Here is a 15,491-nt window from a genome sequence, read left to right on the forward strand (position 1 = left end):
CACTGAGAAAGACAGACATTTACAAAGCTCCTGGTTTTCATAGAAATTTGTGTCCATGATCTACAAGAGATCTACAAGAGAGATACAAATTAGAGATGTGGACAGGTGAGTGCCTGCCCCAGCTAAGGAAGTAGCTTTTACTTGGCACTCACTGATTAAGACCAGTTGTTCTGAATTTTCAAAAGAATTGCGTTATAAGACTTTCCTAACTTTGAAAATGCTGGCAAAGAGTTCAAAATCTTAAGAAGCTGTGAGCCAAATAAAAGGTCTAGAAATTGGGCCTTACAGCCACCAGTTTGTACATTTTACCATTTTATAATAAGTGAGCGACAGTTCTACAAATGTCTCCAGACAATAATCCCCAAAATACCCCATGCCCCTTAGTAGCCAGAGCTGAAAAGCAGGACTTTTCCTAAGGTCACATTGATCATTGTAGTCATTCTTTTAAAATGGACAGTTTCCTCCTGCTAAAGATTTGATTGCATGGTGTCAGCATATGAGGTTCCCGTCACTTCATGACATGTCTTCTTTCAGGCCTGATGGAATTGGAACCGTGACTGTTGAAGAAAAGGAACGTTTCGAAGAAATCAAAGAGAGACTCCGAGTTCTACTGGAAAATCAGATTACACATTTTAGGTGAGAATCTGGGTTGAGGGGTTTATTAGGAGGGTGACACTGGGGAGAGTTTAATAAAGGGCTTGATTTTCTGTCTGTTAACCTATCAGGAGACATATTGGAGATTTAGAAATAACCAAATGGAAGCGAAAACCAGTAGGACAGTATTCCATGATAGCCAGAAGACTTTGCATTCTTTTTTTTTTTAAAGATTTTATTCATTTATTTGACAGACAGAGATCACAAGCAGCAGAGAGGCAGGCAGAGAGAGAGGAAGAAGCAGGCTCCCCACTGAGCAGAGAGCCAGCCCAATGTGGGGCTCGATGTGGGGCTCGATCCCAAGACCCTAGGATCATGACCTGAGCCAAAGGCAGAGACTTTAACCCACTGCGCCACCCAGGCACCCCAAGACTTTGCATTCTTAAGTGTGTTTTATTTCCACTGAAAGGACAGAGCCCTTCTTGTGCAAGCTGACTCTGGTCATCAGTCTGTTCTTTTAAAATATATTAACAAAGGTGAAGGTGAAGTTTCTTCAAGGTTCCTAGATCAGTGAGAAATCCTGAGAATCAGATCACATAAACAGGGAAGGAAGGCAGTGGGATCCACACTAGAGTCTCCACTTTCTCCCTTACCTCAGAAACAGGACTAGCTGTCTATGCAGGGAAAGAAAGAAACTTAGATCAGCCTTAGCAGATTGACTCTTCCCCACAACACAAGATAGCAAGCAGGTCCAAGGCTTCAGCCTTGCACCATATAGTCCACTTCTCCCTTGCAGCCAACCAGATATTTGTAATGCTGCATTGGTGGTTCTAGAGATCCTGAAATTGTAACTCAAAGATAGTAAAAACATTTATAATAGCATAGTTAATAGTTGCTTTTTATTAAACACTTCCTGTACCACAAGATACAGGATTAGAGGGTAATTAGGCATTAACTTGGTTTTTTATTCCCAGAACAACTTGGTAAGGTCATTATTATAATCCCCATCAAATATAAATGAACCCAAGGCTGAGAGAGTTAAGGACTTGTGCCAGGCCATCCACAGGACACCTGCATAGGTCATAGTCGGAATTTAAGTAGTCTCTGATGGTCCCTTTGTATCATAAGGAACAGTGTCTGGAAGGGTCTGTGACAGCCTGAAATAGTCAATGGAACTCTTAGGAATCCAGGACATAGTTCCATCTGTACCACCAAAATACCCCTGGACAAATTTTTATTGATTACACACTGTACACAAGAGGTATTGCCAATAACAAAAGATCCAATAATAATTAAAAATCACAATTAAAGAAGGACACTTACCAAAAGCATGAATTTGTTCAAAATACACTCCTTCATTTCCTATAGTAATCCTTTGGAGACTTGAATAAGTGTATTTGGATTTTAACCTGTTTCAACTAATACTTTTTTAGTGCTGGTCTCTGATCACATAGAAGGTCACATGAGAGCTAACAAATGGTTTTCCTTCACAATAGAATCTAAACAGAGCCTTATGTCATCACTCTAAATATTCTTTCTGCTGCAGACATTTGCAGAGTCTCTCTTTAGTCATTATTCACACATACACATATATACATTATATACACACATATATGGTGTGAATTCAGATTAACATAACACAACGTGACAAAATAAAAAGCATTTTCTGTTCCTCAGAAAGAGTTGCTATAGGAATCAAATCAGAGCATATTTCATGCTAAAATGTAATATATTTGGGCAACCTGAAGAATTTTCTCTTTTTTAGGTATTGCTTTCCATTTGGTCGACCTGAAGGTGCTTTAAAAGCTACTCTATCACTCTTGGAAAGGGTAAGAATGAAAGTAAAAAACAGATTACATAGATACAGATATGAACATAATCGTAATGAAATATTGTAGTTGAATGACCTAGTTTGTCATTTTTCAAGGCTTCATTTACCATTCATCAAATACCAGAATAAACGTGAGGAACCTGCCAAAATTCTAGATATTTTATCTCCAAACTCCCAAATAGTTAGCATATATTGAAGATATGTTCCTGGCCCTTCCCCGATTCGTAGATGGGCTTTGCCATCCTATCTGTGCGTTATGGTTCTGTGTTTTCTCTTTAACGATGGCTCTCAATCAATATTAAGTCACAAGGAGGCATTCACAACTCATTTTAAACTCAAGCTCTTTAAGAAATATAAATGAGTAACACATTTGGTTGAACCATCTCAATAATCTTTCTTTTTTCCACCAAAAGGTTTTGATGAAAGATATCGTGACCCCGGTACCACAAGAAGAGGTAAAAACAGTCATCCGGAAATGTCTAGAGCAGGCTGCTTTAGTCAACTATTCCCGGCTATCAGAATATGCCAAAATCGAAGGTAAGGCTCCCTTCTGCCCCCAGTTTTTTATTTAAATTTTGGTATGCCTCCCTGGGGAAGAAGAGTCTGTCTTTTCTAATGGGCACCAGAAAACAGTGGTCCATCTGAGTATGTTAAATTGAAACTTGAAAGCACTTGAAATGTGAAAGCTTCCTTGGCTGTGGCCAAATAAATGAATGAAGAGCAGGGGCACAGGGAACCATCTTTGTAAGGGAAGAATACTGAATGTAAGATGTGATCAGGTAACTAAGGTCCTTCTGAGAGTCTGTGTTGGCACTAAGTTTGCTCTGTGACTAATGTTTTCCTATGAAAGAGTTCTGTAGGATTGTTACCTTCCTTAAATAGAGGAAAACAAAGCCCTTTGTTGTCCACTGTTGATAGCACTGGAGGTAGAACAAGCATGGAACTGAAACATCAAGATTTTGCTTAACTCTTTCTTGCCCCTTGAAAGTATCGTCTTTTGGTAACATTTCAAACTTGATGGCAGGTTAGTGTCCAGCTGTCTCTGATAGCTCCTGCTTTGCTTTAGATCTCATTCATTCTTGTTGCTCCAGACCTAGGATGGTTGTTACCACAGCCCTCTCAAGTTTTAGGGAAGCAGGCACTGATGACCAAGTAATCACCCAAAAGGCACTTTGAGTAAACTCTACTTGAGAAGATATGGTTCTTTGGGACCTATTCATTTGCAAAGGTATTAATCACTTTTCATTGTTACCCTGTTGGCTGCTATAGGGTGATTTGAAAACCACACCCAACTTGACCAGTGGTGTAAGTGTATAAATGTGGAAGTTCTGTGTGCAAAACTCAATGTGTCCGCATTCTGGAATCTGATGTTCTCTCACATGTGAAACACCTGACTAAAACCAGCAAATGCCCATTGTCTGCCTTCAGGACTTGACTGGGGGAAAAAAAAAAGGTCTAACCAACCACCAAAACCCTATCACTTACCCTGCCGAAGTCCTTGTTTCTTTAGAGAATTAGGTTAAGATCATGTCAAATCGCAGTGTTCTGTACATTACATGTCCTCTCTTTCTCAATTTTGTCTGTCTGACAATGCAAATTGTGTACCAGTGGTAATGAATTCATTGCTATGCACCCAGGGAGAAACACTTAAGAATTGGGCACTAAAAGGATGTTTATCAACTCTTGACTTGGTAATGAGTGACAAAAATAGAGGAACAAGAAGATCATTAAGGGGCTATGTTAGCAAATAATTGTTCTAGCACTTACCTTCCCAGGACATAATGATTGGTTGTATTTGGTAAAGTCAACCAGGTACCTAATAATTCTAGGCAAGGCCAGAGACGGGATGGGATCAAGAAACGTTCGGTTGCCATGGCTGTTGCCTCGTAGGCCTTGGTCTAGCTATTACTAGTCTTTTGGTAAGATATGCTCTCTTCTTTCAGATAAATATATCCAAAAACAAACTTTAAGATCTGTAAGTAAAAATGCATTCATTTCCAAAGTAGATCAGCCGATCTGTAATTTCCTTTTGTGCCTCAATTCTTCTTGGTTGTGTTAATTATCTTTTGCACTGTGACTTTTAGGTCTGGGGATTCTTTGAAGAAACCAATCTTTTTTTTTCCAACTCTCTTTTCAGAGAAGTACCTCATTCCACACTACCTGCTCTCTTCTGCTTCTCTCCTTCCTTGTCCGTGATTGGCTCAGCCACTTTTTGGTGTTACCTCTGCAAAAGTGGCTGTGACACCAATTTCAAAGCATGCTGGGATTGTTAATTCAGACAACCCAACATCCTCTGGCTGCATGTATCAGGTTTTCTTTCATGAACATAGTCCACCGTAGGCCGGGACATTGCAGCTTTGAAGATATTGCTACCAAACAACTTTCTTTTACAAGGTTCCGATCCTATGCTCAGAAAAGAAATCTTATGTTTTTACATTTGAGCCCCTCTGTGAGCACTAACAGCTTAGTCCCCTGAGAATTTTGGAAAGAAGTTGTAGTGATATTGCTGGAGACTATGTTTATGAAGAAATACCTCAAGAGCCTTAGATACTAAAGTCTGAAATCCTTAGTATCTTGGAGCCTTAAATCAATGAAATTCTGTTTCCCTTTACTCATGATGTTTTTGGTCATTGTACTCTTGCAAACAATTCTAAAGAGACGTGTAAAATCATGGTCACAATCTCTCTCGTGACTCACGGCATGCTGAATGGTTAATCCAGTAGACCTTCAATTTTGAAACTCCTTTTTCTTTTATCCTGTGTTTATCCCAAAATACTCTGTGGCTATTTTCCTTTGAGCTAATGTAACGTATTCCTCTAACCTATGACCTTTAACCTCTTTACCTCTGACCTAAGCCTCTTGCATGCCCAAATCCTCTTTTATAGGGAAAAAGAGAGAAATGTATGAGCATCCTGTCTTCTGCTTGGCCTCCCAAGTGATGGATTTAACCATTCGTGAGTACCTACCACCTCCTCGCCACACTGTCTTCACTCTTTCTGTTTTCATTATTTCAAGAAAATTCAGATCCAAACCAACTCACTCTCCTTGCTTCAAGTTTTTTAGCATTGGCTTGTCTGTTGATTCTGTCTGTGAAACCCAGTGTGAGAAGTCCAGTCACTTTTTATCAGCCTAAAACAGGTTAGACAATTAAGCCATTTGTTTGTGATGAACTCAGATTTGTCCGTAAGTTTTTCAGTTATTTCTCTGTCTGTGACCTGAATGCATTTTTACTTTGCTTGTGTGTAACCCCAATTTGTAAAGTGCTTGTCACTGGTACACAATCAAAAGGTAGCCGCTAGGCCGGGAGCAATGCGTTAGGTGTCAGATAAAGGACAGTTGGGGCAAAACCATGCTTTCTTTTCCATGTTTAAGATGTCAAACTATTTTGGGTATAAGATCACACAAGGTGGTCCATTCTCTGTAAAAATTAGAACTTATATGCCTCCTGTCTGTTCTCTTTCAAGCTGGGAAGCTTTTTCTTGTTCTCTCTGGAGATTTTGACTTGTCCTTGTTCTCTAAGCTCTGGCTAGAACATATGACTTAATTGTCACTTGGAGAGTTCGTGTATGTTTCATAGCTTGATTTCACATTAAACTTAATTTTACTAATTTTCTATTTGTGCAGCATTTTCCACCTCTGTGAAGGAGCCTATTTTTGCTGGCCCCCACACTTCGGGGCGGTGGGAACCCAAGGGCAACCTTTTCCTTCCAATATCATGTATCACACATAAGTGGGGGGCATTTTGGTCCATTTGCTCATTAATCCTGCATATGTGTTCTTGTTTCTCTCTCTCTTCTCTCCTTGTTGTGCTCTCTCTTTCAAATAGAGAATCAAAAGGACGCAGGTGAACCAACTGTATATGCATTATAAACTATCAGGACTGTTGAGTTATATTGAGTTTCTGTTTTTGTTTTTGTTTTTAAGAGCTCCTTAACGTATGGACTCCCAAAGACTGATGTGGAGTTGCAATGATACTTAAGGAGTTAATTTGTGCTGTCTAACTATATCTCTTGCCCATTAGATGTTGACCTCTATAGAGCAGAATTTCTGTAAAGGCATAAGCTTTGAAGGAACAGAACTCTGGTTAGCTATGGAGTTTCATTTCATCTTTGGTTCAGGATTCAGTGATTTGGCCTCATGTGCTTAAAAAAACAACTAAAGCTACTGAACGAAACTACTCTTCCTCTTTGTTTTTCATTTCTTTTTTCTGTTTTCTTCCCTATTGAGAAGTTTGTGTTCTTTGATGAATGTTTATTAGCCAAGACAGAGAGAAGTTGTGTCCATGTTGTTCTTGTGCGTATCGTGTAATGAGACAGGCTGCACATAGAGGGTGGCTGAGCACGGGCTGTTGCTGGAAGTTTCGTGAGCGGAAAGATCTTAGAGAATTCTCTGGCTTTGGAAATTTTCTTCTTGTTTGGTCCCCAAACTTATGAGCATATTTTGAGGAAAGGTTTAACTTAAAACTTTAATAAATACATGCTTTTGATCATTGTTTTTAAGCCTAAAAAAATCCTCAAAAGATAATTAAACTTATTTCATTTAATCAAAGTTGAATGCATTTCAGATCAATTCAGAAAGCAGTTTGTGCACATGCCAAGCACCAAGCTAGCAAGAAGTATTTGAAGACTCACAAACCTATATTCAAAACATGTGAGCCTTTCTCTCCCTTCTCTTGAGAAAGAGAAAGTATTCATTCATCCATCCATCCATCCATCCATCTATTCATTCATTTATTTTTTCATTCATTAGATAAGTGCTTAGTGGGAGCCTACCATATGCCAGGTACAGTTGTGAAAGCCAGGGACTAATAAACAAAAGGGAAGTAGCTGTTAACCTTATGGAACATATATGCAAATGGATGTCTAAATGTAAATTACAAATTCAGTACACTGTAACACCAATTGATAGAGCGATGTGTAAGAGTGCATTACCAGAAAACCATAGAAGTTTTCACAAGGGTGGAGAGCTCAAATGCATCTTGAAAGATAAATCAAATCAGTGAAAGGGAGCTGAGATTGGAAAGTGGAAAGACATCCTAGATAGATTATGTGCAAATGCATAAAACTGTATAGCTAATTCTTTTAAAAAATAGCTAATTCTTATCCAATGTGTATTATGTGCCAGGTATGACTATAAGTACTTTAAATATATTAATTCATTTAATCCTCAAAACCCCTTATGAGGTAGACACTACTATTATTCCTTTATTCCTATTTTAGAGATGAGCCATCTGAAGCACAGGTTAATTAACACACTCCTAGAAGACTAAGTGGTAGAGCCAGAATCTGAGCCCAGACAGAGGCCACATTCTTAAAGACTCTGTAATTCGGTATGATTGCAAGACAAGGTGCAGTGCTGGCAGTAATGGGTGCTGATGATGGCAATGTATGCAGGAGGCAAGATCTCATATATGCCTTAATAATAGGGTTCAGACTGTATCTCGTGGGCCAGAGGTTCTTAGCCTGGAATCTATGCCAATGTTACCATGCATAAGAATTTTTCAAGGGAAAAACAGTTCTCACTTCCAAAGGTGAAGGCTTTTTAAGGAAGGGAGTAGCTTGGTAATTTGCACTCCAGAAAAATTACACTATCTAAACCATGATGGACAGAAAGGACTGGGTAGCAGAAAGAGTAAAACTAGACCTAAAAGGTTAAGGTCAAAGCAGAGATGGTTTTGAAACTTGGTATGTCCCGGATCTCTTCTAGGCACAGCAGCATCATAATTGTTTCTTTTCTGACCTCTAAATATTTTTTCTTACCCTCTCCCTCCCTCTTCAATTTCCTTAGGAGGAACAAAGCACAAACATGCAGATGGGTATGCAAAGCCAGCCGATGGAGGGGGCAGGGCAAAGCTGGAGTCACCTGTGTAGATTGGGGTGGACAGCTGCAGAGTTCTTTAGTCAGGCTGTGCTTCAAGAAGCTATGGGACTCTGCATATGGCATTTTGGTGGACTTATGCTTTTTAGCACACTACCTGGCACATAGTAAATACTCATTTCTGTTTGGTGGCATTATTAGAAATTAAATGTTCTGTTTAATTACAGTGTCTTTAAAAAAAAAATGTAAAAGGCTGCTACTCTATGAAAGAAAAGCTGTGACTCCTGCAAATGAATTCTATCATTTTAAATACATTTCATTTAAACTGTCACACATTCTGAACCCAGTAAGCTCTAAGAAAGTCTATACTGCTATTGCTGTTTTGCCTCAATTCTTGGCTAAATACTTGCATAATTTTCTGAGCATCATAAGGATTCTACTGGAACTTGAAATAAAACAATTTTTCCTTCAAATATGCCAAGGATTTATATGATTAAATAGATGGATAGACAGACAGACACCCCAACTATGGGCCCAGGCACTATACTAAAGACTTTACATGGAGGATCTAATTAATCTTATCTTACTCCTGTGAATAAGGCTTTATTATTGCCCCTTTTACAAATTCAGAGAGAATAAGTGACTTTCTCAAGAAGGACTTGAACGCAGATCTTTCTAAATACAAACAACAACCCTTTCTGTTTCTTTCCACTGTGCAGCCTTTCCAACTGGGACAATACCCATTCATTCAGTGACTAAGTTCCAAAATATCTACAACTTTTGATCCAGGAAGGCCACAAAAAAAAAAAAAAAAACAAAACCCAGAGCAGTTTTTTCTGGAACCAGGTCATTGTCAAAATCCTTTCATGGGGAAGTTTCTTAGCAGTTGAGATTCTCTAAGATTGCCAAAAAACTGAGGACTTGTTTTTTTCCTACAATTGATAGAAACTTGTTAGAACAGGTCAAAAGCATCCAGAGGACTGCCAAGCAGATTCTGTAGTCGACACTTCATACCTTTCCTATCTCTGGTGAAACTTCCCATAGGTCCAAGGTCCTGCACATACTCAGGATCCCCCACCCCATGCCCTACCTTATCTTTCAGCCACAAGATAATGGCCCCACCTGCAATCCATTAACTGGTATGAGTTTTCAGTATGACTGCTGATGATGTCCAATATTCACATGTTAACATCCTTTATGTACAGCTCCAAGAAAATACTACTTCAGAACCAGCCTCAGCACTCAGGAATTGTTACACCAAAAATTTAAATAACTATTTGGAGTCTGACGAGTTTTTTTTAAACTTCTTTAAAAACCTCATTTTTATTTTCTGTAGAAGAGGCTGATGATGGTTCCTCCCCCAAAGGGCTGCTGGAAAGATCTAAACACATATTCCAAATAAAGATTTTAGCACACTACCTGGCACATAGTAAATACTCATTATATATATATTAGCTGTTATTATTTATTTTATTTAGAAATAAACTTCTAAATCCAAATGTGTAGTGTGGACATGCTATTTTATTTCAGAAACAGAATATAAACAATGCTTTTCAAACTTCAATGTTCATACAGATCCCTGAGGATCTTATTAAAAAACATAGATTCTGATCTAGTAGGTCTTTGTTGGGACCTGGAAATCTGCATTTCTAACAAGCTCCCACATGGTGCCGAAGCTACTGATCCAGGGATTGCAGTTGGGATATCAGTGAGATCTAGGGGGATGTTGATTTGTCCTTTTATCATAAACTTCAAAATAAAACATTGCAATATAGCTCTACATATATTTGTTAAATACCCAGTAAGTTCCCAGAGCAATAAGCAAAAGCAGCCATTGTCCCTACCTGGGAGCTTATGATAAGGTAGAGACACAAGTGTAAAACAAATAATTACATTCTGCTGACTATGGTAAAGGGAAATGTAAGGTACTGCAAGATTTTGCCTAAGCTAGGGTCTTTGAAATATTCCCAAGAGGAGATGTCCTCGAAGTCGAGGGCTGGCTCCCCAGGAGGAACTGTCAGGGGTATTCCTGTCCTTGTTGAAGTGTTTGCCTCTATTGACCATCCTTTCAGATGCCCCCAAGATCCTGCCCCAAAAAGCTTGTGGCCATATACATAAAAGCTTAGTTTGGGACTCCATGGATATTTAATAATTAAAGTAGGATTCTTGCTAGGGCACCTGGATGGTTCAGTGGGTTGAACCCTCTGCCTTTGGCTCAGGTCATGATCCCAGGGTCCTGGGTTCGAGCCCCGCATCAGGCTCTGTGCTCAGTGGGGAGCCTGCTTCCCCTACTCTCTCTCTGCCTGCCTCTCTGCCTACTTGTGATTTCTCTGTCAAATAAATAAATAAAATCTTTTTAAAAATAATAAAAAATAAAATAAAGTAGGATTCTTGCTATAGCGAGTGGCAAAAAAAAAGAAATAATAAAAAACTCAAAAATCTTAAGCAAGAAAAGGGAATTTCTGTATCCCTCCCCCCGCACTGCCCCGCCCCAGGTAACTAGGAAATGCATGGAGGAACTGACTCGAGGATAAAGAATTTTAGTGTATTTTGATCTCTCCAACTGCTGACAGACTTCTTTAATGTGACTGGGAGTCGTGATAGGGGAGTTGGGAGCAACGTGGTTTTGTCCTAGCAGATGACCCTAGAGGAAAAAGAATTTTTCTTTCCAGGCAATTGTATAATGTTCCAGAGAAGGGCCTCATTGGCCCAGCTTGAGTCACATGTTAATCCCTGAGCCAATCATGTTACCCATGATCGATTGCAGTGCTGTGATTGGCCTGGCTTGGCTCATATGACTGTCCTTGTATTTGTGGATGAAATTCCTTGACATTCCCACCAAAACCACATGAGTAGAGAAGCAATTCTCCTGGGGAAGCTCATTTTTCTTAGGTGCAACAGTTCAATCTTCAGAGACTGATTTGGGGTCTAGAGATACCAAACTGGAGAAGAAACATAATAGTATTATTTTTTCCTTGTTGATATAATGTAACTGAAATAAAAATATTTTAAATGACCTTAAGCCATTTTTAATTGCATCAAGACACCCAAAGTTGTTCTCTGGTTTGGAAGTTTAAGTTACAATGTTTACTATTTGGTGATTGAGTTTAGTATATTTGTTAAGTAACCAGGGTCTGTTGGTAACTGATAACGTTATTGTATAGCTATACGCATGATGCAACTACAGAGCCATTTGTTTTTCCAGGAAAGCACTGCACTGGGTAGATTCACTGAGGATTTCCTTCCACAAGTATTTGAGGACTGACTCTGGACCAGGAACCGCTTTAGCCCTAGAAATACAAAATTCATTGGGCATAGCGAGAGACTGACATTGAATATAATTGGCTATTTTTAAGGGTCATATATGCTCATGTAGAGGTATCAACAGAGGAGGTGGACCTTTGTTATAAAGGCACTCTCTTGCTATCGCATATGAAGGTATAGCTCTTGTTATGAAGGGATCTCGTAAGGGCTTCTGAGCAGGGGTATGACAGGCTCAGATATGTGCTTTACAAGGTCACTCTGGCTGTGCATAGGCAATGAACTTCAGAGGAAGAAAGGGACTAAAAGCTGCCTGGCAGTCTTTAGCAACAGTTGAGGTGGAGATGGCAAGATGAATTGCATGTCTATGCCATCGGCAAGAGTGTGGGCACATGACCTAATACAGTGAAAGACAAAATGAAGAGACATTTTGGAGATAGAATGGATAGACCATGCTGCCCATGTCCTTATAGGGAAGAGACAAAAATAGCTATATGAAGAGTGGAGAAATCGATCCATTGATTCATCCACATCTTTATTACCATATGCTTTGCTGTGATAGGGATGAAATCTTCTGAAAGGGAGTGATGAAGATGCAAGGCATCAAATGTACATAATAGTTAACCTCACTGAAGAAATTATGCTGCAGTGTTACCTTACAGCAAATGTGCAGTCCATGGAGACATGATTTTAGAGAGGCGGTGTACTCTGGAAAGGGGGACGTGGCAATCTACTTAGCTTTCTCTTCCTACTCTAGCTCTTGTCCCCACCCACCCACCCACTCCTAAATAGTAGCAAATTGCTACAGGCTAATTATTTCCAGTGATAGCATAATACTAATACTGGTATCTTCAGTAACACATCAGTAGGTTGGAACTTGGTAGTAAGTGGGTTTTCCATCAACCATATCCATCTCTCATGATATTTCAGGGACTGGCAATTCCCTTGTTGGAAGCAGAGATGGTCAGGTTATTTAAGGGCTAATTGGAGTGTCTCTCGCTCCTGGATGCTTCTCTTCCTTGGCTTAGCTGAGCATGTAGAGGAATTCTCTTTTTGTTTTTCTGCAGTCACATTTAACTCTCTCTCTGGAAGCCAAGCAGATTTAATTGTGTAAACATGAGCAATGGTAATTGGGTAAATGAAGTTGGAAACCAAGGTATGATGTTTTTGTTTTGCTCTGTGAAGAAAAAAAAAATAGGGAGCTTGTTTTTCTATGGTGGCAAACCTCACTGTCAGAATTCTGGACAGGCAGTTGGCAGGAGGGAATCCCTTTACGAATTTTTATCAAGACCCACTGAGCTGAAATATGTATTGGCTGCCTCGTGGGGGATGGGGGGTGGTTCTGGATCAGCCCGGGGACACATCATTGTTTTATAAACTACCAGGACAAGTGTTTCTCTACACAGGCTCAGCTCTCTGGGTGAGAATGAATAAGAAGTCACCATGAAAATGGCATGCTCAGGTAACATTGAAAGAGCCATGAGGATGAGTTACCAGAGATGTACCTAACTTTCAGTACAGCTGTAGGTGGAAAACCAGATTTTAACAAACAGATTAGAATATGGAGTACTTTTTCATAAAGAAAGCATCAGTAGTTGCCTTCCCTTAAATAGCTTTAATTCCACACTGATTTTTTGCAATTCTGCTTAGGCACCGTTTTTTTCCGAACAAAAGATCTAAATAAGAGGAGACCAGTAATTTTTTTTTTTTAAGTCTTGCATTCAAAACACTGAGGGGGTCCCATCCACAAGCAAAAGACTTCATCAACTTTTGCTTCCAATAGATGGTTTCACCAGAGTATTATATTTAGCCTTATTTCTCATATTTTTATTAATGTTGCTAGAATTCCATTTCCTATAAGCCTGCAGTAAGATTCATTTTCCCAGTTGAAATTCAAGCAAACCAAGAAGCAAACTTGGCAATGTAGTGTGTCCCCCCTCACCATACAGATTGCTTTATAAATGAGGAACTCTTAAAAAGGAGCAGGTCTAAGGTTAATGAGACACTCATTAAAGAGAGAGAACTCTAGAAGCTTATAGTGCTCTGTGTCTGTATTGAAGGAGAGACTATTGTTATAGGATGTTTGCTGTGCTGATATCGTAAACCACATGACAGATGGGTCAAGTGCTGATTACAGTATTCTAACATTTGGAATAGCAAGTAACATATTTGATAAGCTGGCAAGTTTTTATATATGATTCAACCCACAATATAAAAGCCATGAGAATTCCAAATTGAAAATAATTAAATGAGCTGGAAACAATCAGATACCACACATTTTCCCCCAAAATGACAGATTTTGACATGTTGAAATTCCACAAAGGGAGCAAGAATATTCCCTAGCTCACTTGAACTAATAATGGCCCTTCATCTGCTTTTGTAAAGCAATTAATTCCTGCCTTCTCACAGTGTTGGGAAGAATAGTAAATGTTTGTAGGCACCTTAGGTTTTTTACAGAGCTCTGTCCACGCATTGTTTTATTTGCTCTTATTATCAGCCCCACAAGGTACGTAAAGAAAGATACTAATATCTCACTTCATAGCTGAGGAGCCTGAAGCACAGAGGGGTTTAAGGAGAAGGTGGAACGTTACATAAGAAAGTTAAGTAGCATATTGAGAGTGAGAAGCCAGTTCCATCAAGTCTGCTCATTGGAAGGAGGAAGGAGCTATTCACATAGAGGCGTTCTTCATTGACAAAAGTGTATCTTCTTTCTGTCAATGATCCTGCTACCATCATTCATGTATACCCATCTGGATAGAGGTATCCCGTGTTCGTATTCAGCCTATGAGTGTACGGGTAGGGCGGTACGGGTGATGCTGGTAAGAGTCCTGTCCCTTGTCACAATGTCGTACCTCTGTAATATTGCAGTGACTCCAAGAAATCAGCAGCTCTCCATCTGTGTTTCATCATTGTTGCTTGTTTGGTTGTTCTTTTCAGACTTCATCATCTTCCTTGTCACCTTTGTGAAAGTCACATTGTCTCTTTCCTTTTTTACTGTCTCTCCTCACCTTCCTGAGCAGCTCCCCCGCCACCTCCTGGGCCTCCTCCACCCGCCCAAAAGCAGACCAGCATGTTATATCAGAGGCTCAAAGGCATGCCTAGGCCAAAACCAAGTACTGTAAACTTCTACCATTACTTTATTCAGCAGCTTCCTAGCTTAGTTTGCTTTTCTGTTTATTTTTCTTCTTGAAATTTTGTTTCGGTTTGGAATATTAAGCTGAGGCTCAGGCTCTCAAGTTTGACACTGTAGGTTTTAAGACAGTCGAAAGAGAGCATTTATTTCCAAATGTCCACATTTTTTTGTCTAGCTATGTCTGACATATGCAACATTTTCAAATCTCAATGTCAGCACAAAATAACATTGTTGTTGCATAACATTTTGCATGATGATTTTTTTTATATGTTATGAGCTTCAATTCTGTTGTATGAAATGTTTACTAAGTATATGGTAGTTTTAGTTCCCTTTCTTCAGTGCTCCAGCTAGTACAAGATTGGGTGATAGGAACGTTGCAATCCATTTCAAGACAGCAGAAGTGACAAAAAAAAAAATCATGTCTAAGCACAAATTTCTCCTTGACCTCTGATAGGGGGGAGGGAGGATGTGCTAGAGGATTTTACACGATATTTTCTTTAAAGACAACATCTTAGAAAAGTTGTTTTTAGTGCCATTTTTGCCACTTAGCTAGTCAGTTAGATATGCAAATGAAGAAGAAAATAGTGTCGTATCTCAATAAAGTGGCTTGATCTATAGATAATGGTATTGCAGCTAATTAAAAGTAAATGAAAGACTCTTACATGGGTTAATTGGAAGATCAAGCATCCTAGATTAAAGGATCCTTAACCTGCTTATTTTAATGGTTGCGTGTTAAAGTAAAATTGCAAAAGTTTTTATTAAACATACTGTTTGTATATATACATCAGTCATACACATATCTGTGTACATGTGCACACACTTAGAAGGGCTGCCTGCACATATACACTTATGTGT

The 15,491-nt window shown here is 39.2% G+C and overlaps 1 protein-coding gene across 25 annotated transcripts in view; it reads left to right on the forward strand.

Annotated features, from left to right (window-relative positions):
- CADPS (calcium dependent secretion activator) overlaps positions 1-15,491 on the forward strand; it is a 469,919-nt gene that overhangs the window by 349,899 nt on the left and 104,529 nt on the right. For 9 of the 25 annotated variants that reach the window (XM_045078225.1, XM_045078255.1, XM_045078257.1 and 6 more), the window contains 5 exons: positions 535-636; positions 2,360-2,423; positions 2,839-2,962; positions 5,311-5,379; positions 6,252-6,269. In XM_045078225.1, the coding sequence (XP_044934160.1) occupies positions 535-636; positions 2,360-2,423; positions 2,839-2,962; positions 5,311-5,379; positions 6,252-6,269 (377 nt within the window). The remainder of the gene's footprint in view (positions 1-534; positions 637-2,359; positions 2,424-2,838; positions 2,963-5,310; positions 5,380-6,251; positions 6,270-15,491) is intronic. The other 16 variants (XM_045078264.1, XM_045078278.1, XM_045078236.1 and 13 more) reach the window with 3 other exon arrangements.

Source organism: Mustela putorius, unplaced genomic scaffold (genome assembly GCF_011764305.1).
Source record: "Mustela putorius furo isolate JIRA1106 unplaced genomic scaffold, ASM1176430v1.1 tig00000095_pilon_pilon_pilon, whole genome shotgun sequence".
NCBI classification, from domain to species: Eukaryota; Metazoa; Chordata; class Mammalia; order Carnivora; family Mustelidae; genus Mustela; species Mustela putorius.